This window comes from Miscanthus floridulus, chromosome 8 (assembly GCF_019320115.1).
Source record: "Miscanthus floridulus cultivar M001 chromosome 8, ASM1932011v1, whole genome shotgun sequence".
NCBI classification, from domain to species: Eukaryota; Viridiplantae; Streptophyta; class Magnoliopsida; order Poales; family Poaceae; genus Miscanthus; species Miscanthus floridulus.
Window position 1 is genome coordinate 178,797,521 of NC_089587.1, and position 24,262 is coordinate 178,821,782.

Consider the following 24,262-nt stretch of genomic DNA (forward strand, 5'->3'; position numbering starts at 1 on the left):
GTACTTGAAAAAGAAATTAGGATCTCTGCGCTGAAGTTACGTCAGGTAACTGATGACTGTTTGAGCGTCACCGGTAGCAATTGTCTCCGCCTTATAGCGATGGCAGAAATTATACAAGTCCCTTGTTGTACACCAAACCTTATCATACCCACCATACTGTATTTCCAAAATATCCATTATCTTGTGTTTGCGGATCCCAGAAGTCTTCTTCTCTACAATCTTAGCTTTCTGCTCATCGCTGATTCTTCTATGTGAACGTAGTAGACAAGTAAGCTCTGCTGGCGCCATCGGATGGTTGTGTTCATCGATGAAATCCTTCACATACCAATGCCCTGTGATCCGATCTCGTGCAATCACAATTTAGCAAGGCATCCAACGCGGATAATATTCCGCGGCTTCCGCTTCTTAATCGCCCTCTTCAGCTGCTTCTTCACGGAAACCTTGACGACTACAAACGAACTTCTGAAGAGTCATCTCATTGTGGCCATTGTCCCACTCACAATAGCTTCTCCTCACACTAAATCCTTTCTCAAAACCGTAGTTGTTATAGAACTGAAATCATTCTTCTTCATTAGCAAACATCTTCTTGACAATTTCATTGTACTCCAGCAAAGACTCAAGATCTGACATTTCCTCCTGTATCCATCAACAACATTAAACAAACACAACAACCAAACTGTCTGAGAAAACCCCCGAATCTTGCCACTACCCCAGGTAGGACCTCACCAATACAACAGGATGGTGCCCAGCTATTTTTTGTGGGGAGGCAGCGCAAGTTTTTTTGGGTGCAAGCCAGGATTTGAACCCTGTCTGACTGATACCACTACTTGGTGACCAACCACAACAGAGAAATTTAACAATACATCAAACTTGAAATATACACGGTTTTCAGTTATTTACAGAAGCTTCTAGACTATCTTATGTACTATTTTAGTATCGTTGCATCATCGAATTTATTTTCTCATCAGCTGTTTACATTTAATCGTGGACAGTACATTAAAACTTAAGAAATTAAACACCGTTCTAAATAAACAACTAAAGTAGTCGATAATAAACACTAAACATCCCACGCACAACAGCATGTTGTTCTCCTCCTTTAAACCGCTACGAACATACACTACTCACTCCGTAAAAAAAATCTCAATTTGTGCTATGAATCTAAACAAAACATGCGGAAGTGTGGAGCATGGATCGAGTGAAGGTCTAAGTCGAGTTATTAAAATTCGAAATAGTTGCCATAAATCTAAACAAACAGTAGGAAAGCGTATACCACGGATCGAGTCAAGTCGAGTTATTAAAATTGAAAACGGAATTGAGGAGCACGGCGTGGTATGTATGATACAGAAGCGAAGAGCAGTACGTAGGCACGTACCAGATCCGGTGAGGACTCGACTCAGGAGAGAAGATGGAAGCCGAGACTAGGACGGAGTTCCTTCCCTTCCCTTGCTGGTGGCACCAGAAGATGTCGATGAAGACGAAGACGGTGGTAGGAGTCGGTGCTGCAGGCCGGCGGACGATGGGCGCGCACGACGACGATGAGGCAGAGTCGGTGCTGCAGGCTGGCAGACGGTGGGCGCGCACGACGGCGATGAGGCCGAGATGCAGATGCCAAGCTGTTGCGATGGGTGTCGCGGAGGATGAGATATTCTATCGCCGCGGTGGGGTTCGGGTGCGCGTGGGCGAGGGGTGCCGGGGGGAGGAGGGAGGAGCGACCGGTGGTGGCGAGGGCAGGCCGATGGTGGTGGCGCCACGCGATGGCGAGGTCGCGGGCGAGGCGGCCGCGGCTAAGGCCGAGGGCAGGGAAGCCTCGCGTCCACGGACCTGCTCGCGTCCTTCGGGTGCGCGTGGGCGAGGCGTGCGGGTTCAGATGCCCGTGGGGGAGGGAGAGCCGCAATTACCATATTAACCTTCCACTCATCAAATTAATTAGCGCGAATTAATTGCTTAGGAACTGAGCATCTCCGAGAGTTCCCTAAACATCCTTCTAATCCTTGTCTTTTAGAAAGACGAGGAAAAAACTCTCTCCAACAACTCCTAATATTTACTTAGAACTTGAGAAATTCCTCCTCTTTCGCGTAACTTTACGCGGATGAAACCACGCTCGGAGACGTCGTTCGACGTTGCTGAAGTCGCGGGCGACGGGGTCGTAGACGACGCGGAGCTGCCGGCGGCGATCACGGGGATGGACAGCAGCGCAGCCACGACGTTGATGGCGGCGACGCCCATGTAGTTGAGCGCCATGGCATAGCTACCGCTCCTAGTCCTAGCAGCTCAGAATGAAATACGACAATACATACATACATACTACAAAGTGTGGCCGGCCGGCCAGCCTCCTTTGCGGACGGTACCAACACATACATACAGGGCCTATACATGCCCGTTGCCGTGCGGTAACACTTGTTCACCACGCCATAAATCGACCAAGTAGAACGTGCCAATTAAGCTTCACAGCAACATACTGTTGGAAACCAGAATCCTCATCCAAGTCCATCAGATCAAAATGCACACCTGGGACTGGGAGGAGGCGGCTGCGGCGTGCCGCAGTGGAAGAGTAGGAGCGAAGGGAAGAAGAGCAGCAGTTGGCGGCGGCGGTGTGGATACACGCGGCGACGAAGAGGTTCGTGTGGAAAAAAAAGAAGACTGTAGAAAAAAAAAGTCAAATGGGACCAACATTTGATTTTTTTAGATGTCAAATATTAGGAACTATTGGAGATGAACTCCTTTTTTTCTCCTAAAATATTTTTAGGAGTCGGTAAACATGGACTTTTTAGGAAGAATATTTATGGAACTCTTGAAGAGGAATCAAGAAATACCCCCAACCACTATAAAAGAGCTCTAGTTTTTTTAGATGAACCATTCTCTGTAGTGCTCTGACGTGTTCCCTCCAATGGTTAGCAGAAGCAATGGAGGTCTCCATCCGGCCACGATCACAGCTATTACTAGCTTGGAACCGAGAACTTTTGGGCGTTTCGTCGTAGTCCGCATATACAATCGATCGAAGTGTTCTCCTTTTCGGCTGGATGTGGATGCTCACTAATCGAAGCCACCTTTTCTTTGCGCCTTATTGTTCGGTCAAAATCCAAAAGGCTACAACACAGTCAGTGGCGGAGACAGGATCTTGAAGTTGGGTATTCCCGCTTCCGAAAAAATCTAATACATAGCAGCCTAGGTTTTAAATCCAATGCATACAGCTGGAAAGGAAAGGAGACGATGAATAGGTAGCTGTGGGCTGAGTTTCTACTCAAAAACAGCGAATTAACACCAATATACATTATACATATGAGTATATACACATATAAAAGTGTACCAAAATAGTTGGGTATTCCCGGGAATACTGGGGAATACCCTTGGATCCGCCCCTGAACACCGTGTATAGCACTTCAAGGAGATATTATCCAGACAAGGAGCACCGTTGTTGTTCCTGTCAATTAGTCTTTGCTTGCGAAAGCAAGTTCAGTGGATCATCATCATCACAGAACGGAAACACATGAATCTATTCATCAAATTTTAAAGAAACCAGTCTGTTTCCTATTAAATTCTTTTGTTTCAGCACAAATCTATTCGGGAGGCCGTAAACGACCGTGGATTATTTACTGCTGGCTGGTTTGGTGTGAGAGAAAAACACTGTTCCCAGCTAGAAATTTACGATCGTTTATGAGCAAGCGAACAGGCTGATGGAATAATGCAACCACGCCCTATGAAATTCTTGCGTTCTACACATCCCTCTCAAAATAAGGTGTGTCTTCTCCTATGATGTCATTTACTACTTCCGTTCTGAAAGAATTGTAATTCTAGTTCGGTACAGTATCGTTCAAGCCTTCTATTATTTAGCCCACCTCTTGATCGGTTTCCGTATCCGCAACTGTTCGGAGACAAAGGCATATGAACATGCCTGCTGCCTGCATGATCTACAGGCAGCATCTCTTTCACTTGCTAGTCCCCAAAACGAATAATGCACCTACGGTTGGAACTTGGAAAGATCCTCTTCTATTGAACTTGGTAGCGGCGTTGCCACTTGCTACGTGTCTTCTGTGTTGAAAAGATGAGCATGAACTGAGCCAACAGTCTAACCATATCCCAACCCATTGCACAATGACATGGTTGCTTCTGTCCCGGACTTCATTCGTAGTCGTAGAGGTCAACTGCAAACGTTTTTTTGGTGAAGTTTCATGTCGCGCCTGAACCTGAAGTAGCTGCAGAAGAAGATCTGGAGCTCCAGCGTTTTGAGCCGCTGATCTTGTGGGAAGATGATATGCTCTGACGTGACGCTGCTCTTGGCCTCCTGCGCTGGAGAGACGTGAGGCTGAGGCCGTCAGGCCGATACGCGGACAACCTACCCAGAGGCCACCGTTACCCGCCGAAACAACGGCTCGAACCCAATCCGCTCTCGCTCACCGCCCGCCGAACGCCACGCCGGCACGCACGCGACATGAAGAGCTCGGCGGGGTCGCGCGCGTCCAGGGACGTGGACGTGGAGCTGCTCAAGGCGGTGGCGCAGGCGTGGCATGCGCAGTCGGGCAACCCGCGGCCGTCGTCGCGGGCGTCGGGAACGGGCGCGAACGACCCCGCCGGCGGCGCTGGCGCGCGGGCCCGCGCGGGCGCGGCGCCGCACCGCCCGTCCCGGTTCAAGCTAGAGGCCATGGCGGCGGCCGCGGCTCCGGACGCCCGGGCCCGCGAGAGGTCGTGGGACTTCTCGCAGTCGCTGTGGGACCCGTACGAGCTCGTCGCCGTGGCGCGGAGGCTCGAGTCCGGCCTCGTCATCGCCGACCACGCCGCCGCCGCGCCGCAGGATGGGGGCGACGCGCGTGGAGCGGGGGAGAAGCGGGGCAGGGAGAGCGGCCGCAGCCTGAGGAACCTGTTCCTTCGCTCCACCTCAAAGAGGTTCGGGTTCGAGGAACCAAGCAGCTAGCGTGCTCTCTCTCCGTCAGTCTAAATGGCTAAATGTTATCATGAGATTAAGAAAAAACAATCTTTCTAGTTCGCAATTGCAATTTTTCACACACGCAGCAATTTAGATTTAGGGATTGTCTACATGTTAATTTTTTTCTCCTTCCCACACCTAAATTTCTAACCCTTAGATTAAAAAATGAGGACTCTTCTCGTCTCTTCCCTATCCTATTCTTCTTATTCACCATGTTGTTGTACTCCACTCCATTTGGACGAACGGGCTGCGCTATCCCATAAACGGCATGGTCGCCATGGAGTCTCTCCACTACCCTTCTCTCCTCCCTCTCTTATCACCAAAGGCAATCTATCGGAGCTCATATATCACCACAGGTGGCTCCCATCACTAATCAACATTCTCTCACCATTCCCACGCTATCTCGTTATGGCATGGCAGTCGCCTCGCCACTCCACCACCCAACCGGTTATCCACCGTCGCCCGTGGTAGAAGAAACCCCTCCGCCTCATCACACCGCTATCTTGACCGCCTCCAACCCTAGACTTCCTTCTATGTTTGTTGCAGATAGGTATGCTTCCTCTTTGTACTTAAACCATAAATCCCTAACCCCCTAACCCTAAAAGCTCACTGGGCTTGGAGAAAACGACGCACTACTGAATCTCCCTGTTCACCAAAAAATTAAGAATCCAATGTATGTGTAGGCGGGTGGGGCGGGGGTTGCCGGAGAGGGGAGTTTTTAGCCGGTGTGATATAGCATTTTTACAAATTTGAGTTCGCATGTAATATTGTAGTTGAAGAAAAAGCATATAAGAGAAACACATACCATTTATTTCAAATAAAACAACCCCTACTTCCTAAACCCCCGCGTCCTCTCAAATTTATATTCCATATAGTGTCGTAGCTAAAGAAAAAGCTCAGAAGAGAAAAACACATAACATTTCTTTTAAGACAAAACCCCTTGACACCTGCTTAGCCCTCCTTGGCGCACCCTAGGTGACTGACACCATCAAGTCGAACTGCGGGGGGGAAAATTGCATGGATACGGTATCCAGTGTGGTGCCGTGCATACATAGCGTATTTACTTGACACGTGTCTTCGCTAGCCTAGACTTCCGGACGTCGTGGGTGCTACGGTATTGTGCGGGAGCCAAGCATCAGGACAGGAAGTCGTCTCTAGGTGCTGTCGTTCGATCCGTTTCGTGGGACATGCGCCAATCAGCCCTTGTTTAGTTCCACACCAATTTCTAAAAAGTTGTTATAGTACCTGTCATATCGAATGTTTGCGGTATGTGCATAGAGCATTAAATGTAGACGAAAAGAAAAACTAATTGCACAGTTTGGTGGGAAATTACGAGACGAACGTTTTGAGCCTAATTAGTCCATGTTTAAACACTATTTACCAAATAAAAACGAACATGCTACAGTAGTCCTAAAATCCAAATTCCTACCACTAAACACAGCCTCATCCGAGGCATGCTGGATGCTGTATGCATGCAATTTTTTTTACAGACTGCCACGGTGGTCCCAAGTGGCCGTTCCTGTTAGGCCCCTCCTTCCATCCCAAGCTCTTTTCTTTTCTCCTCTTCCACTGTCGTTCCCTGGATAAGTGTGCCGTGCGTTAGATTCTAGGAACACTAACAGGAGCACCGGTTGGATGAACAGCAGAACGAGAAACAAAAAAGTGGGAAACAACGGCAGTACCAATAAGGGTTTGAGCACTTGCGGCTTAAACTCCCCTGTGGAACTCGGCTTTAGTTTTCACAGCCGATTCATCCTGGCGCAGAGATTGGGGATGAGAATTGGACGGAGATTGCCAGATTGGAGGCTTAAACACCGCCGTGGAGGTGGCTGTGGACGCTGTCAGTGACCTTCCACGGGACATGATCCAGCACCGCTGACATATTAGCGGTGTCCTCCGACGTATACAAAGAAATCCCGTGTCATAGCTTGCATCTTCTCGCAGTCCTCACCGACAAACCCATCCCCCTAAGGGGCTATAGGGCCACTAATACAAAAGCGATCAACATGCACGTTAGAGAACTTATTATTTATTTTCTAAAGGAATGGCTCGTCTCATCAATTCCTCGACACTAGGTTAACATGAGTTCATTCCACTCAAATACCTTTGAATAGCATAATGGATATCATTGCTAGAATTGGTCCTTCTCGCCCCCGCCGGCGTGCATGGTACCGGTCACCTTCACCATGTCCTCGGCGGCGGTGCATCCAGCGTGGGAGCACAGCGAAGCGGGAAGGGGCACATGTGATTTTTTTTATTTTTAACATTTTTTAAACTATTTTCAAATTTCACACTGTCTACTTTTTATTTTCAAAACTAACACATTTGGCTGCGCTTATTGCCCTGGCACGGGCAAACTACACTGTCGCGCTATGCATGGCGGCGCGGCAGCTTGGGTGACGTGACAGCGGACCCGGCCGCTAACCGCTGACTTGGCAAGCGCTGCCGCATCGCAGATCTTAGCGCGGCAGTGCCGCGCCACACCACACGACGCGTCAAGGCCCAACACAGGCCCGCGCCGCCGGCTCCTCTGCCCATCCCTCTTTCACTCTCTCTCACTCGCATCCCTCGACGCGACGCCGCTGCCCTCTCGCTCCTAGACGCGCCGCCGCCGTTTTCGCTGCTTATGGCAGCCGCCAGCCGCTCCCTGGCCTCCTCTCTCCCTCCCCACAGCCCTCCCCGCTCTCCCTGACTCCCTCAGCCGCCCACCCTCTCCCTCCCGCTCTCCCTCAATCCCTCGGCAGCGGCGACGGCGGCCATTGCCGCCGGGCGGCCCCCTCTTTCCTTCCCTGCCTCCCTCTCCGCTCTCCCACCATCCCCTGAGCCGCTCCCATCTCCCTCCCTCTCCTCGTCGAATCCGAGTGTCGCTGGCCGGCCATTGCCGCCGGCGGCAACCACGTTGCCTTGGGGTGAGCCCCAATCTGCCTGTTGTTAGTGAAGGTAATCCCCTTCTCCATTTGGTGGATGAATTGAACTTTGGTTAGTTAGGGTTAGAATTAAAAATTTATTTTACTGATTAGTTAGGGTTACCAATTTGATGATATTATTTAGGTTGTATTATAGTTTTTGTTGTATATTAAGGTATTGTTGGTTTTAATTATTATAGTTAGTATAGGTTGTAATATTAGATTAGTTGGTGTAGGCATTAATATTAGATTACATAGTGTAGTTAGTATAGTTAGTTTAGTCTAGTATTGTTAGTTAGTATAGTTAGTTAGAATAGTTACTATAGGTATTTATATAAGATTAGTTAGTATAGGTACGGTGGTTTAGACGACTTGATGAAGTTTTCTCAAATGCTTTTATAGATGGATTGTTGTGTCCAAGTTTTTTTTACGGAGGAAGTGTTAAGAAAGAAGATGGTATGTTTGAGGATATGAAAGAAGAATTGGAATGGTTTGATGAACCTTCTAGCTTCAATGACCTTTGTGTCCATTTGAATGCAAAGTTTGGCGGTGATTTCGCACTGAAGGGGAGGTTTGATAGTGGGAAGACTAGGGCACACTATGTCCTGATGCCCTTGCATGACCGTGCTCACTGGTCCCGCTACAATAGGGTGATCCAAGGTTCTAATGTGCCCATGGCTGAGGTGGTGGTGGAAAATGGATACAAGATGCAGGTGAAAGCTCTACTTTGGTTTTGGATAATTGATGAAACCTAGCACTAACCATTGTAATGAGCGATGATATGAGCTAGGTTGGTGCAATCAAAGTGATTGAGCAAGGTGAGGTCCATGGAGATGAAGATGGACATGTGTTGATGATGATCAAGCTCTAACTTGAAAAAGAAGAAAGAGAAAAATAAAACCGATAAGATCAAGGCAAAGGTATAAGATAGGTTTTTGTTTTGCACTCAAGACACCATAGAGGGTGTGAGTGACTTAGGATCGATAGTCGTACTATAAAAAGGGGAAATCTTTGGCTAAACGGTTTATCGAGTGCCACTAGGTGACATGATTCTTGCATATGCATTTAGGAACCAAGTGTGCTAACCTTGACCCTTGTAAAATGCTTTGAAAAATGCTAACACATGTGCACACAAGTTCTACACTTTGTGGTTAGCAAGTGGAAGCAAGGGTGAAGTGGTTGTGGACTTAGAAAAAAAAAGGAGGAGAAAGTCCACAACAGGACGCTGGCCGCGGGGTGACCGGACTCACCTCGGCGTGTCCGGTCAATTATAGGCAATGATGTTGCTCTGGCCGAGAGCAAGGTGGAAGGACCGGACGTTGGCTCGGGACCAACCGGCGTGTTTGGTCACAAGTTGAATGGCGGCGAGATCACATGATCAGACGCATAGGAGGAGCGTTAGGTGATCGCTGATGTCAGCCTTGCCTACACGCACAGAGAAGAGGAGCAGGGACCGGACACTAGGGCGTGTCAGGTCGCCTCTGACCTGACACGTCCGGTCAATAGAAAATAGCTCTAGAACTTCTCTAGAAATGATCTGATGCTAAGTGATCCAGAGTCCGGTTGTTTCTTCTATGAGTCCGGTCACAACTTAACCCTGGGACGCTTGATCAGTTGATCATTGGAGATCGATGCTTGGTATTCAAAGGACGTGACATGTGGCATGAGATCGTCGATCGAACGCTGGCTCAGGCGTGTCTAGTCAACCCGACCGGCGCGTCCGGTCAGTACGCAGGGCGTCCCTCTTTGGCTCAACGGCTCTATTCATTTGGGGATGTCTATAAATAGTGTTTGTCCAGCTCCAAGGCATCACTCTTGGCACTTTGACATTCCTAACATCCTTGTGAGCCTAGGCAAACACCTCCCACTCATCTCCATCATTGATTCATCATCATAGTGAGATTGGGTGTGATTCCAAGTGCATTTGCTTGAGTGATTGCATCTGATGGGACTTGGGGATCGTTGTGGCTACGGATTTCTTGTTGGTTGCTGCCACCTAGATGGCTTGGAACAGTGGAGGAGAATTGGCACGAGTTAGTGATTATTCGTGGCCATTTCCCGGTGTTTGTGAGGGGTCTTGTGCCTTCCCCAGCAGAGAGCCGAAAGGTAACTCTAGTGGATTGCTTGTGTCATTGAGTTACCTCACTTGTGGGTAGGTTCTTGCGGTGTCCAATTGTATGGATGAGGTTCGTGCAACACCTCTTAGCCGCTAAAGCACAAAGTGTTGGTCGACACAACGGGGACTAGCGTGCCGGCAAGCACGTGAACCTCGGGAGAAAAATTGATTGTCCCTTGCCCTTTGGTATTCTCCCGGTGATTGAATTTATATTCATCTTGTGATTGATTCACTCCTCTACGTGATGGTATAATCAATCTACTCACTCATTTACATTCCCACAAACTAGTTGTAGCAAGCTCTTTAGTGTAGCTAGAATTAAGAGCTTGCTTTATAGCTTAAGTTTATCTACTGGAGCTCTTTAGTATAGCAAGTTTGAGAGCTCTTAGTGAGTAGCAACTTATCCTCTTGTGTGCCTAGTGATCATAGCAACTAGAATTGTTGGACAGGTGGCTTGCAACACTTGTAGAGCTAGAGTAAGTTTGCACTTCATTATTTGTTATACTAACCAAATTGCTCTAGTGATCTTGTAGATTTTTAAATAAGCTATTCACCCCCCTTTAGCCATATTAGGACTTTTGAAGTGGTATCAGAGCTGTGGTCACCTTTGATTCAAGGATTAACATCCTTCGGTGTGAAACATGGCTCAAATAGTGTTCAACCATGTTGGGGGAAAACCACCATTCTTTGATGGCACATCTTTTGATTATTGGAAGAGAAAGATGAAGATGTACGTTGGTTCAAACAATGACAAGGTGTGGGATGTGGTAGAGAATGAGTTTGTGATCATTGTCCCTACTAATCTCACCAACAATGACAACATCAACAATCAATGCAACACTATGGCACTCAACACAATATACAATAGCATTGATTCAAAGGTATTTGAGCAAATCAAAGATCTTGAGAAGGCAAGTGAAGTTTGGGTGAGACTAGAAGAAACATATGAGGGTACTTCAATGGTAAAAGTGCCAAGCTCTATATGCTCAAAGACAAGCTATCAAACTTCAAGATTGTGGCAGAACCGCCCAAAATAGCACGCTTCTGGAGGCGCTCGTCTTTCACCAGACACTAAGCACCTCGAAAGTAAGCTACATCGAACGGTTCCGTCGAGCACACCCCAAGGTAGAACTCGAATAATCCACATTTTTTCTCCAGGATCCAATAATGAGAATGAGTTTACAATACTTAGTCCATTTCTTACAACAAGAGTTCTTAGAAATACATTATTACAATGCCAAGTTTAGAGTGTAGAATTTAAACAGCGGAATTACAATAAACATCTAACGTTAAGATACAAGGATCCGTCTGTACCCACCAGAAGAATCCTCCACACAACAGCCATTCCTCAAGTTGCACCTGCAACAGGGGTAAATAAACTCTGAGTACACAATGTACTTGCAAGACTTACCCGACTAGTGGGAATAATTTCCCGACTCCAAAGGATATGATAAGCTTTATGGTTTGTTGGGTTTCCTTTTTGTGAAAAGCATTACTAGTAGTGAATCCTTATGTATGTTTCTTATTAGCAGTCCTGATTAGCTCATTATCTAACCATTCTATGTAAGCACATGTTCTACTTTCAAGCAAGAGTTGAGCAATCAGATCCATTTCACCATCTTTCATCTTCCAGTTCTTACTACGGTGCTAGATCGTAGACAAGTCGTACCATATTACACGGCAATTCATGAATCAATGTAGCCCAGCTGGGTACCCCGAAACACATGCCCCGCTTATACCCCAGGCACAAGCAGGACCAACCCACCACTCTCCTATGAAGGGGTCTAGGTCCCTGTCCAAACTTGGACTCCAAGCGCCCACACCTGAGTCCTGAACTCAGTGTGGTGCTTAGACCTCCATTATCCCCGCCTCCAATCAGTCGGTCCAAAAGGAGCCGGAACCCACAATAAGAGAGCAATGAGCCTTCCCATTGCCATAAGCACTGACTAGAATCCAATGCAACGGTCGGTCCTTAACCAACACGGACAGGGAAAATAGTGTAACCAAGCTATGCCCCGTTGGCTACGAGACACTAACTCTTACACCCACCAATACCCGTACCATATGCTTGCCCGGTCTCCATTTCCTTTCACCATTTTATCATGAGAGTAATATAATAATCACCTATTGTGAGTAACGGCAGGTTACTCACTGTGGGGTGTACAACCCTAGATACCCATGGCAGACCACATGGGTTGTGCCCCTAGGGGTGGCCCAACCCACAAGACGAAGCCTTGCGGGGCACAACATTGCTCGGCGCCTCCCGTAAGACACCAGGAAGATATCCTAAAGATACTACGAGATCTGTTAGGATACGTATGATCCCATGATTCCTATAATCTGTTATTACTTTATGGTTATCTCCTAGATCTAACCGACTTATAACCCTACCCCCAGACTATATAAGGTGGGCAAGGATCCCCTCCAAACTCATGTAATATTATACGATAGCCAATACAATCCAACAGACCATAGGAGTAGGGTATTACGTCATACTGACGGCCTAAACATATCTAACTCATGTGTTTCTATTGCCTTCTTGTTCTCAATTACACGCATCTCTGCCGATCAATCTACCTTCATGGGATACCCCTCGAAGGACTGCAGATGATATTCTGTCCATAGTTGGCGCGCCAGGTAGGGGTGTGCGTGTTGTTTCTTTATCGAACAAGATGGTACGTTCGTAGGCTCTTTGTCCCTCCCATAGCCTAGCCAGATCTTCATGGTCGGATCGAGCTCGTGGATCATCAATGCAGACAGAGTTGGAGAGCTCATCGAGCTAGTGCAGATCAATATTGCGCCGATCACCCCAACACCTGTGACTACAGATCCAATCTTGGAACCACCTCCGAGGTCGTCTTCACCGACAATTTGCCGCCCACTCCCCCGCTACTAGAGGAGGCAAATCGACAACGATGATCTAATCGCATCCATCGATTAGGTTGGCTAGAAGCTCACCGATTGCCTCTCCATCATAGAATTGGCTCTAACCACTCTGGTTCAGCGCCGACCGTCTGATCCGGATCTATCGGAGGCCGCTCGGGAAACTCTAGGGGTTACGGCCCTACCCTTCGGGTTCACCAACATCGCCGCCATCTACCAAGATGCCCTAAGGGGCAAGTTCATCGACCAGGTTGGAGATGTCCAACATCCCACCGACCAGCGCCGTGCACGTCTTGATCTTGTGGGTTGTGCCACCTCTGATGGTGCGGCCCATATCTTGTCTTGTGGATATCGGGGGCCATAGCCCCACACCGAAGAGGACCGCGCCACCTGCGTTAGCAGGAACATCAACCGTGCGCAGCACGGAGCAAACAAGGCTGCTATTGTGATGGTCGAGGCTCAGCTTGACTCACAAGGAATCCCACGACAACTCCACCACAACCTTGATGATGAATTTGTCTATGTTGATGGCCATGACGTGTACAAGACCCCAAGAACCAACCTGGCTGTGGCCGCCAATGAGCTCGCTAGGCTCCCGCAGACACCAGAGGTCACCAAGGTCGCCGCCATGCTTAAAGCAGCACACTGCTGGGTCAACGAGATCTGCCAGGATCAGAGGCCTTCGTACTCCACAAGCTCAATTCACTGATGAAAGGTCCTTGTGTGGTTTTGGTAATTGAGTGACAACCTAGGTGGACTAATTATGTTTATGTGAGATACACAGGTGATTAGTCTGCATGTACATATGTGTGAGCAACATATGCCATGAAGGTAAAATGGCTTGGAGATGTTGCAAAGCTCACACATGTGATGATGAAGGAGCTCATTGCACATGAGACATGACATTGAGTCATGTGATCAAGGTGGAGAAGATCAAGACAAGACTTGGCTTGATGGATCGGTTGCAAGCGTGAAGGGCAAGTCGGAGGCTTTGGAGCAATGGACCGCATGACGGTGAAGCTTGAGCAAGACTTGGCGCCGATGGACGAAGGCAACGGTGAAAAGCAAGTGAAGTCAAGATCGATGAACCAATATGATCACATGATGATATGAAGTGGATCATATCATTATTGATCATGTTGGTGCATATGTTGCATCGACATTGGAGGAGATGGAATGGAATGCGCAAGGCAAAGGTATAACCTAGGGCATTTCATTTCACCAGTCATAGGTGTGTAGAGAAGTTGATGACCGAGTTTAGGATAGATGGTCGTACTATCAAGAGGGGCAAACTTGTTTGCATATTGGTCATCTAAGTGCCACTCGAGTGATCTAACTTTGCATCGTTGCTAGGATTGAGTGGCGTGGAAAGTTGAGTGGCTAATCCTTTGGAAAAGGTTTGTGAAAATGCTAACACACATACACATGGTGGTGTACACTTGGTGGTGTTGGCACATTTACAAAGGAGATGAAGTTGGAGTTGATGTGGATCAACTCGACGAAGGAACAGAGGCAAGGGTTCGAACTCCACCAGTGGAGTGTCCGCCCATAGAGTGCGGACAGTCCGACAGTGCCACTGGAGCCCTATACAAAAAAGACAGGGTCTCACAGAGTGGACCGGACGCTGGTCACGTGGTGACCGGATGCTGGGGTCCTATGTCTGGTCAGTGGCTGCAGAGAGTGTGCAGGCGTCGGTCTTCGACCGGACGCTAGCGCTAGAAGTGACTGAACGCTGGCTGGGTGTGTCTAGTCAGGCTGACATACGGTGACATAGGTGACATAGAAAAGTTGGAGAAGGACTGGACACTGACGCTGCGTCCAATCATGACCGACCGGACGCGTTCGGTCATGACTGGTACCTTACTAGAAACAACTGGACGCTAGGGATGCTGCGTCCGATCAGTTTGTGCAGCTACGTCTGGTCATCACTTGACCGTTGAGATCAAGTGACTGAGGTTGAATGGAGGCGACACGTGGCGAGCATCCATTGATCGGACGCTGAGGTCCTACGTCTGGTCGATACGACCGGAGCGTCCGGTCGTCCCGAGTTTTGCCCAGTGAAGGGGTAACGGCTAGTTTAGCCCATGGGGCTATAAATAGAAGGTGGCATTGGCCGTGGCTAGTGCAGAGCACCTCAGGGGACTTTGTGTCCATGCTTGTGAGTGCTTGGAAGCCCTCCATCTCACATATACTTGATAGTGATCATTCGACTGTGTGAGAGAGCGATTCTAGTGCGATTGCATCATGAGGTTGCATTAAGTGGCACTACGTGATTGAGTTACAAGCCGGTGGTGCTTGTTACTCTTGGAGGTTGCCACCTCCTAGATGGCTTGGTGGTGGTCTCCATCGAAGCCCACAAGAATCTTGTGCGGTGCTCTGGAGAAGAGGTTTGTGAGGGGCATTGTGCTCGCCCCGCGGGAGCTGTGAAGAGCAACTCTAGTTGAGTGTGTCATTGAGCTACCCTCACTTTTGGGGTAGGTTCTTGTGGTGCCCGACATGTGGGCTTGGCGGGTGATGCCAATTAGCCACCGAACCACCAAGTGAGCGGTCGACACAACGGGGACTAGCGTGTTGGCAAACACGTGAACCTCGGGAGAAAAATCACCGTGTCAACCTTGTTCTTCCCGTTGGTTTGCATCCTCGTTACACAAGCTTGTAATTAATTTTGCATACATTGTGCTTGTGTAGTTGCTTTTGTAATTAGTTAGCTTATGTAGCTTACTAGTTACCTTCTTGCTTGTGTAGCATAGAAGTAGCTCTATTGCGTGGCTAATTTGGTTTGTGTGACCTTGTTAGTCACATTGCTTAGTTTGTGTAGCTAAGTAATTGCGCTCTCTAATTTGGCATTGGTTGCCTTGTTATTGAGCATTGTTAGTGAGCATTAGGTGGCTTTGTGCTTTTGCTTACTAGCATGTGTAGAAGCTCCCCTATTGCTTAAAGTACTAGTGGCATAGGTTTGTGTGACCTTGCTTCTAGAATTGGTTAGGTGAGACCTTGCTAGCTCGGCACCTTTGTTGCTTAATTAGTATCTTTGGAAGGTGCTAGAGAACATAGATAGAGGGGTGTAGTCTTGGCTAGACCGATAGTCTTAATTCCGCACTTGTTTCGGTTAGCCGACGCAATTAATTTTAGAAATAACTATTCACCCCCCTCTAGTCCGCCATCTCGACCTTTCAAGTGGTATCAGGGCTAGGTCTCTCATTTGTGGTCTTCACTGACCCAAGAGGATGGCGTCTAGTGGGCTAGATGTTTGTGGGACACACATTTTTTATGGCACAAACTTTGCACTTTAGAAAAATCACATGCTTGATCATTTTCGTGCAAAGGGACCTAAGTTTTGGTGGATTGTCACTAGTGGTCTCACTCATGTCTTGGACCATAGAAATCTCACCAAAGCTCAAAGAGTTCTCTATAAACTTGATGCACATGCTTGTTGTTTTCTAATGGAAAAACATTGAGTTTTGATTTGATGAAACAAGTAAACTACATGGGAACCGCTCGTGAGATATGGGAGTCCATCAAGGACACCTTTGGTGATTCCTCCACATGGGATGATAGCAAATTCAAGGAGGATGAGCCTAAGAAGGAGGCGCATGACTATGTCGAGCATGATCATAATTTGGTGATTGAGAAAGATTGCTCCACCTCATGGTCAAGTGATGATGATGATGATCGATTCACTACAAGTTTACTTGACAAGGTTGATGATGATGCCACAAGTGTTGCAAATGATGATGCTACCCCATGCACACTTGATGGTGATGTTGGTTCATGCTCAAGCCATGATGATGATGCTACTACAATCTCTCCAACTACACCACATTGTCTCATGTCACAAGGTGACACCAAGGTATCAAATGATAATGTGATTGATCATGTTGATTCATATGATGAGCTTGTTAGTAGACTTGCTAGTATGACCATGTCTTTAGAAAATGAGAAAGCTAAAACATTGAAACTGGAAAACAAAAACTCATTTCTAAAGAACTCTTGTGAAGAACATAAGAAATTACTTGATGCTTTCAAATCTTCACATGATGGGCTAAAATTGAATTATGAGACACTACTTGCATCTCATGATGAATTATTAGAACAACATGCTTCTCTAATTAAAGTGTTAACAAAGAAACTTAAAAATAGTGAGAGCTCATCACATGGGTCAATTGATCAATCACATATTGTTGCTAACCCTTGTGATGTAGGCAAGAAGCATGTATCCACCTCTTGTGATGATTTATTAGCTATGCCATATTCTTCGCATATAGATGCTTGTTCTACTTCTATGTCTTATGAGACTAACCTTTTGAAGGAGAACAATGAGCTAAATGAACAAGTGAAGAAATTAAGCAACAAGTTAGAAAGGTGCTACAACTCTCAAGTCACCTTTGAGCATATGTTAAAGACTCAAAGAAACTTTGGTGATAAGAGTGGCATCGGCTTTAAGACTAGCAAAGTCAATCATCAAGAAAGCCGCAATGACATAAGTGGCATTGGCTTCAACAAGAGCAAGATCAAGGGCAAAAGATGGGGCAAGAGAAGATATGAAAGAGAGATGAAGAAGCAAGAACAAGAGAAGCTCTCTCATTTCATGTGCTTCAAGTGCTATGAAGTGGGACATCTTACAAATGGTTGCCCCAATGAAGAAAAGCTCAAGTTAAAGAAAGAAGAAGAGAGGATAAGGCATGTTAAGTGCTTCAAGTGCCGTACATGGGGTCATCTCACCTGTATGTGCCCAACCAAGCAATTGGTGAAGCAACTAGAAGAGCCTCAACCAAAGCCACAAGTTGAGCAAGAGAAGACACCCCAAGAGCAAATCAAGATCAATCATGAAGATGGTGGTGACTTGATGAAGAAGAAGAAGAAAACAAGAAGGGGTGGAAAGGCAAGGCATCCAATGCAAACTCAAGATGCCAAGATAATGAGCAAGAATGAAGATAAGAAGAAAGATTATGCTCACATCAAGTGCTTCAAGTGTGAAAGTATGGGACACTTTGCCTCTAAGTGTCCTACCAAGCTTAGGAAGAAGGCTCAAGCAATCCATGAGAGGCAAGGCAATGAGAAGCACCACATGAGCAAAGAAGAGAAGGCTCAAGCAAAGAGAAAGTGCTACTCATGCCAGGAAAGGAGACACATGGCACAATCATGTCCCCTAGGTGACATTTCTAAGCCTATTTCAATTGTTGATAATAACGTGCTTAGAAAGGATGGTAATGGTACCTCTATGGTTGCTATTGCAAAATATCCCGCTACTCATACTAAGGCGTTGTCTAAGTATGTTGCACCTAACTTGAGAGGACCCAAAATTATTTGTGTAACGTCCCGCCTCTCCGAGGCCGGGCCCCCTTACATCTGACAGCTTCTCTAGGATATAGACTGCCCTCACAGACCAACATAGGTCTTTTCTACGCACTTTGTCCTCACTCGTGTGCACCTAGGAAGAAATTCTCGGTCGGTCACCCATCGCTCCAGGCCAAGCACGCTTAACCTCAGAGTTATTTGCAGATGGACTTCCGGAAAAGAAGTTGCAACTTATTGGTATGAGTATCCTATTAATCCTGTTAAGCCCTGGGCCAGGATGTTACATCCTCACCCCCTTAAGAGATCGACGAGACGTCGATCAATCCCAAGCCAGGAGCGTCCTCTCTTGGCCACGTCCGTGTGTCCAGAGCCAGCGCATGTGCCATGCTGTGTGACCACGACGGATCCACACCAGCCATGCGCACCATGCCTGCGCAACTGCAACACACGCGCCCATGAAACCGCGAGAGTCGACTCTGATACCATTCTGTAACGTCCCGCCTCTCCGAGGCCGGGCCCGCTTACATCTGACAGCTTCTCTAGGATATAGACTGCCCTCACAGACCAACACAGGTCTTTTCTACGTACTTTGTCCTCACTCGTGTGCACCCGAGAAGAAATTCCCGGTCGATCACCCATCGCTCCAGGCCAAGCACGCTTAACCTCAGAGTTATTTGCAGATGGACTTCCGGAAAAGAAGTTGCAACTTATTGGTATGAGTATCCTATTAATCCTGTTAAGCCCTGGGCCAGGATGTTTGTAACAGAACCGACCAAATCATAAGAACGTAAGTACAAAAACAATCACCAAAGCGATCAAATTCCTGTACTTAGGCTCCCATAATCCCGGTAGTCCGGAAATCACGAAGGATTTCAACCAACTCTCGACATACAAACCAAGATCATAATGATTCAACACAACACATCATCCGTTACAACATTTCATAAGTAGCATTTGGATTACATCCATCAGAGTTCAAATAAATATTACAAACCGAGTTTGAGTGTGCGGAAGCAACATAGTTTAGTACAAAACATCATAGTTTTCAAATACATTGCCAGTTCTGAGTCATGTCCCACAAAAGCATTGTCAGGTACGAGAACTAGTAGAGACCGTGCCCAACGGTCTAGTCTTCATCCCCAGCTGGGAGAAGGCAGTACTTGCAGCAACCAAAGAAGAACTGGTCATCTGCAACAGGTGGGAAATAAACCCTGAGTACAAGAAGGTACTCAGCTAGACTTACCCGACGAAAATCAGAAATAAAAGACACCAAGGATCATGCAAGGCTTTTCAGGTGGGCTAGCTTGACACAGTTGCATAAAAGAGCTTATGATTATAATAACCAATTTAAACTTATTATCAAGCTTATCATTAATTACCTGTCCACTAGATTAGCACCTGTACTAGAGCACTCACTTATTAGGAGCAATCAATATTAACCATAGCAGGTATAATAAGGCTGTCGTCATCATATCACCAGTTCCGAACCATTAAGTTATTAAGTGTATCTACATTGGAGATAAGCCTGTCAAGTTCTCACTAACCGGGAGAGACGGCGATTCGAATCGAATTACAACTCAGCTGAGGGGGTATTCCTAACTCTCACCCTGGCATACTTTGCAAGGGTAGCCGTGGGTCACCTTTGGAACATCTCAGGAACCAAATTCGCGGGTTCGATCAGCGCCAGCACTCTCAGGGATTACCCTTCTGCCAGGACGATCAGGACTTTTAAATCACCTGCCCTTAGACTCACGCCTACGGCTCCCTTCCGAGGCGCACTTTATACTTATCGACTCCCGGCCTGAGGTGAGCAACTCGGCTTCACGGTCGGTCTTCAGGCCGGCCAACTAAGAGAGAGGCATGCGTTCAACATGAACAGGAAAGGCTCCAAGAATCAGTCCTTAAGCGACACAGACGGAGTCACTGCAACCCGGCAAGCCTCCGTCCGGTCTTCATTTCAAATTAAGACTGGTTCTTTTCCACGATAGCAAATATAGCCAACCGTGCCACATGTATCATCTTATATCTCGTAGGTGACAGGAAATCACCCGACTTCTACCGCGTTTAAGTAGGGCTAAGCACTACTCGAGCCTGAGCTACATAGAATTTAGGGTAACAATATCTGGACAAGGAATGGGTAACCAATGCAGCAAGTGTTTGCATCCAACACCTAAACTTAATGCAACAATATATGTAATAATAATACTGTAACTGCAGTTCGGAAATTAGGAGGCTTAATATGCTCCGGGGCTTGCCTTTCACAAAGTTGCAAGGACGGTGGTCAGGGCACTCAACGGCGACCTCGTCTGGCACTTCTCCTGAAGGCTGCTCCTCCTGAATCTCCGGTGTTGGCTGCTGCTGCTCGTTCAGTTCCTCGAATTCCAGCAGGGTTACTCCTTCCGGTACACCTATTGCATGCCGATGCACAAGATAAATATCATGGATGTATAAGGAATGACATGATGCTCATGATGAATGAATCACAATGGGTGTTTACGAAACATCACTGGACACTCGTTTACCGAGTAATTAGCTCTATTCAAATCACTTTAAGCATGTATCCAACTTAACTTAAATAACAAGAGCAACTTACCTAGCTTGCATAACCTAAGATAAAGATACTCATCTTCAGTTAAAGGCCTAACACCTAAGAACAGTACCATGAACTTAGGATAGTAAAGACATACTTAAAATAACAGTTAAAGCTTCATATGCAACAAGTAGTAACTTAATTCTATCATAACCAGAGTTCTATAACTCCAAATGACTTGCAAGAGGACATTCTGGAAAGCTTATGAAATTCTCTACAATTTATTTGTAAACATCAAAGCATGATTCTGAAGTTGACCAAATCCAATTCCAGTAGACCTAGAATCTGTCCCGCAATGACAGGGTTGCTAACTTAATTATTTAATGATGGTGCAAAAGCCTAATTTGACCAAACCAAGTTTACCAACTTGTTTTTCATACCTAAGAAACATCAGAAAGTATAGTGTTAACTTCTAAATAAATTATTTAATATCCTTTTCTAATTTATTTAGTTAATTAGGTGATTTAAGCAATATATAGTAAAACTATTCATAAAAATCTACAAAAATTACAGTAGCTATCTCATGCTGCACATAGACTACCATAAAAATTTCAAAGCCATAGGACAAACATAACTTGCTGTATCCAAAATAATAGATGATATGTCTAATTTGAGCATAATTAGGAAACCCTAATGAAAAGTGTCAAGCAACAGATTTCACATTTTTCCTAACATCATTCTAGCATAAGAACCTTACTCACCAAATTTTACCTTCACTAGATCTATAGAAAAATTATGAAAATTCACACAAGATCCACCCATTAATAAAAGGAAATTCTATAACTTAAAAACTACACATGCACTAACTCTGAAATTTTAACCAGAGACTCTACTAAACCGAAATAGAGGACCCACAAAATTTCATAATTTTTGGACCACAGAAACTCAAGATAAAATTCAAACAAATTTGCATGCATCTAAAAACACATTTCAAAGTCCTAATTAATTCATCAAAAATTTCTAAAACATGTGCTCATATATTATTTTTGTTAAATACTAGACATGACCAGAAACTTAACAAAATTAGAACCACATCAATTGGATCTATATACTAGGAGCTACATATTTTTGAATAACAACACAATTCGGTGAAATAATAAAGCAAACAAATAAAAATCAAAATGCATCCACAGCTGTTGGACCGGCCCGACGGAACAGCGGCCCGTGAGCACACAGGTGCGGCCCAAGACGACGGCGCGGCCCAAGCTGAACTCCTGCCTCAGCCACGACGCTGACAGGGAGGGCCCGCTCGTCAGTGAGCGAAACAGGGGAGGAGCGACGGTCGGTGGCGTAGCTCGCCGCCGGTGACTTCTCCAGCGAAGGTAAGGGTTTCTACGTGCTCGCCTCATCCTAGCGGACCTAGGGGAACCCTCATTTGCAGCTATCGACGCAACTAGGAGGGGTGGCGACGAGCACGGCGGCGCTCGGCCACGGCACGGCCGGCTCCGGCGACGATACGGCGTCGCGGCCCTAACAGGTGGCTCTACGGGCGTCAGTAAGGTTCACCGGACCTAGCTCAAGGCAGAGGAGGGGTGGAAAGGTCACGCGGATAGCTGGCCACGTGGAGCGCCAACTCCGGCGAACTTCCGCCATGGCTGTGGTGGAAGGAATTGACGGATTCATCCTTACCAAGGCGCAATCGACCTGGCTGAGGGGTGGGGGTGACAGAGGGGATCACGGCGAGGCTACGAGCGGGACGGCCAGCGCGTTTTTGCAGTGGCGAGCAAGCGAGGCGAAGGCGGATCAATGGCGGGCGGCTGCGCTCAGCACTGTGAGAGGCGAGATGAAAAATGGATTGGCGACTCGGTCGGGCAGGCGCTGGCTTGAAGTGGAGGACAACGGCAGCGGCGTCAGGCCAGCCACGGCGCGTGGCCACGCAATCAGAGACCCGGCGACGTGTGTCCCCCACGCGGCGCCTGTTGTCTGATGAATGTCAGTCACTGTAGCTCCGATTCAGTGCTTAATCCGATGCCTGACAGCGCCCATTCGACGATCATTAACTCCTAATCCGTGGCGATCCAGGTTAAGTCTTAGTTAACAAAGTTGGAGACCTACATGAGTACTACAAGTTTGCTAATTGGAGCTCGAACTAGTTTGGCTTGGTCAGTGAGATACAGTGCTCCAAACATCAGCTCATGAAACTGAAATCTGCTTGGGACTTAGAAAAATTTGCTAAGTATGAAATCAGCATGTACATCTGACTTGTGGGCCATGTTTGAGCATGTTCTAGCCATTTTCATGAGTTGGTCATAAAACAACTTTTGTTCCTTGATAAATTAGCTACAACTTTTGTAAAGAGTGCACAGCCATGCAAAGTCTCTAGGTTGGACTTTTGAATCAGTCAAAGTATGACACTCCTAGGGTCAATTCAAGTCAAATATGCAATTAAGGGCAATTTTGTCATTTTGACCTACAGGAACAATGTCCAAACCATTACTCTAAGTGTAGTTAAGGTGTATTAGACCATGATCAACCACTTTACACAATTGTTATACCATTTCAATTGATCACATGTGATAAAGAAAGTAAAACAAGCAATTCATACATATGTTTCAATACAATGTTTCACATGTTGCATGACCTGGTTGTTATCCTATGCTTGTCACATTACTACCATTTTGCCATGTTTCCAAGTATAAGAGTTTCATGTTACATTCACATATTGCACTACTACCACTCTAAGCAACCAAACAGGAAACACATACAATTTAAAATGTTGCATATGTATGTTTCACTGATAATGGCATGATGAGATAGATGATGCACATGTTTATGAGACGAAATGCAATTAGTAGAAGCCAAACATCGAGGGTGTTACAGCCCTCCCCCCTTAGAAAAATCTCGTCTCGAGATTTGGAAAGCGTACCATTTAATATAGAAAGCTGAATAGTTTTCTTTTAAATAATCTTCCCGCTCCCAGGTTGCATCCCGTTCACTATGATTACTCCAAACTACCTTGTATAACTTAACCACTCGTGTACGAGTCACTCTTTCTTGTGTATCCAGAACTTGCACGGGCTTTTCCTCATAAGAAAGATCAGATTTCAAGTTGACTTTTCTGGTTGCTATTCTTTCCTCAGGAATATGGAGACACTTCTTTAGCTGGGACACATGGAATACCGGGAATATAGCTCCCATCTCACAGGGTAGATCGAGTTTATAGGCTACTCTTCCACTTTTCTCGATAATGCGGTAGGGTCCAACATATCGAGGCTCAAGCTTCCTTTTAATTCCAAAACGCTTGACTCCTTTCATAGGGGATACTTTCAAATAAACATGATCACCTACTTCAAACTCAATAGGTTTTCTTCTCTTGTCAGCATAGCTCTTTTGTCTGGCCTGAGCGGCAGTCATATTCTTCTGTATAGTTCGGACTTGCTCTTCGGCTTCTTTTACAAAGTCAATACCATAGAATCTTCTTTCTCCAGGTTCCACCCAGTTCAAAGGAGTTCTACACTTGCGGCCATAAAGAGCTTCGAACGGAGCCATTTTGATACTTTCTTGATAACTGTTGTTATAAGAGAATTCAGCGAGAGGTAACCAGTCTT

The 24,262-nt window shown here is 46.4% G+C and overlaps 1 protein-coding gene across 1 annotated transcript; it reads left to right on the plus strand.

Annotated features, from left to right (window-relative positions):
* The first annotated feature begins 4,174 nt into the window (after nucleotides 1–4,174).
* Nucleotides 4,175–5,056, plus strand: LOC136474135 (uncharacterized). Its single transcript, XM_066471738.1, has one exon. The coding sequence runs from the start codon at nucleotides 4,430–4,432 to the stop codon at nucleotides 4,907–4,909; it is 480 nt and encodes a 159-aa protein (XP_066327835.1). The 5' UTR covers nucleotides 4,175–4,429; the 3' UTR covers nucleotides 4,910–5,056.
* The last annotated feature ends 19,206 nt before the right edge of the window (nucleotides 5,057–24,262 follow it).

Bases quoted from the DNA above. Each gene is read 5' to 3' on its own strand.
- LOC136474135 (XM_066471738.1), top strand. From the start codon at position 4,430: ATGAAGAGCTCGGCGGGGTCGCGCGCGTCCAGGGACGTGGACGTGGAG.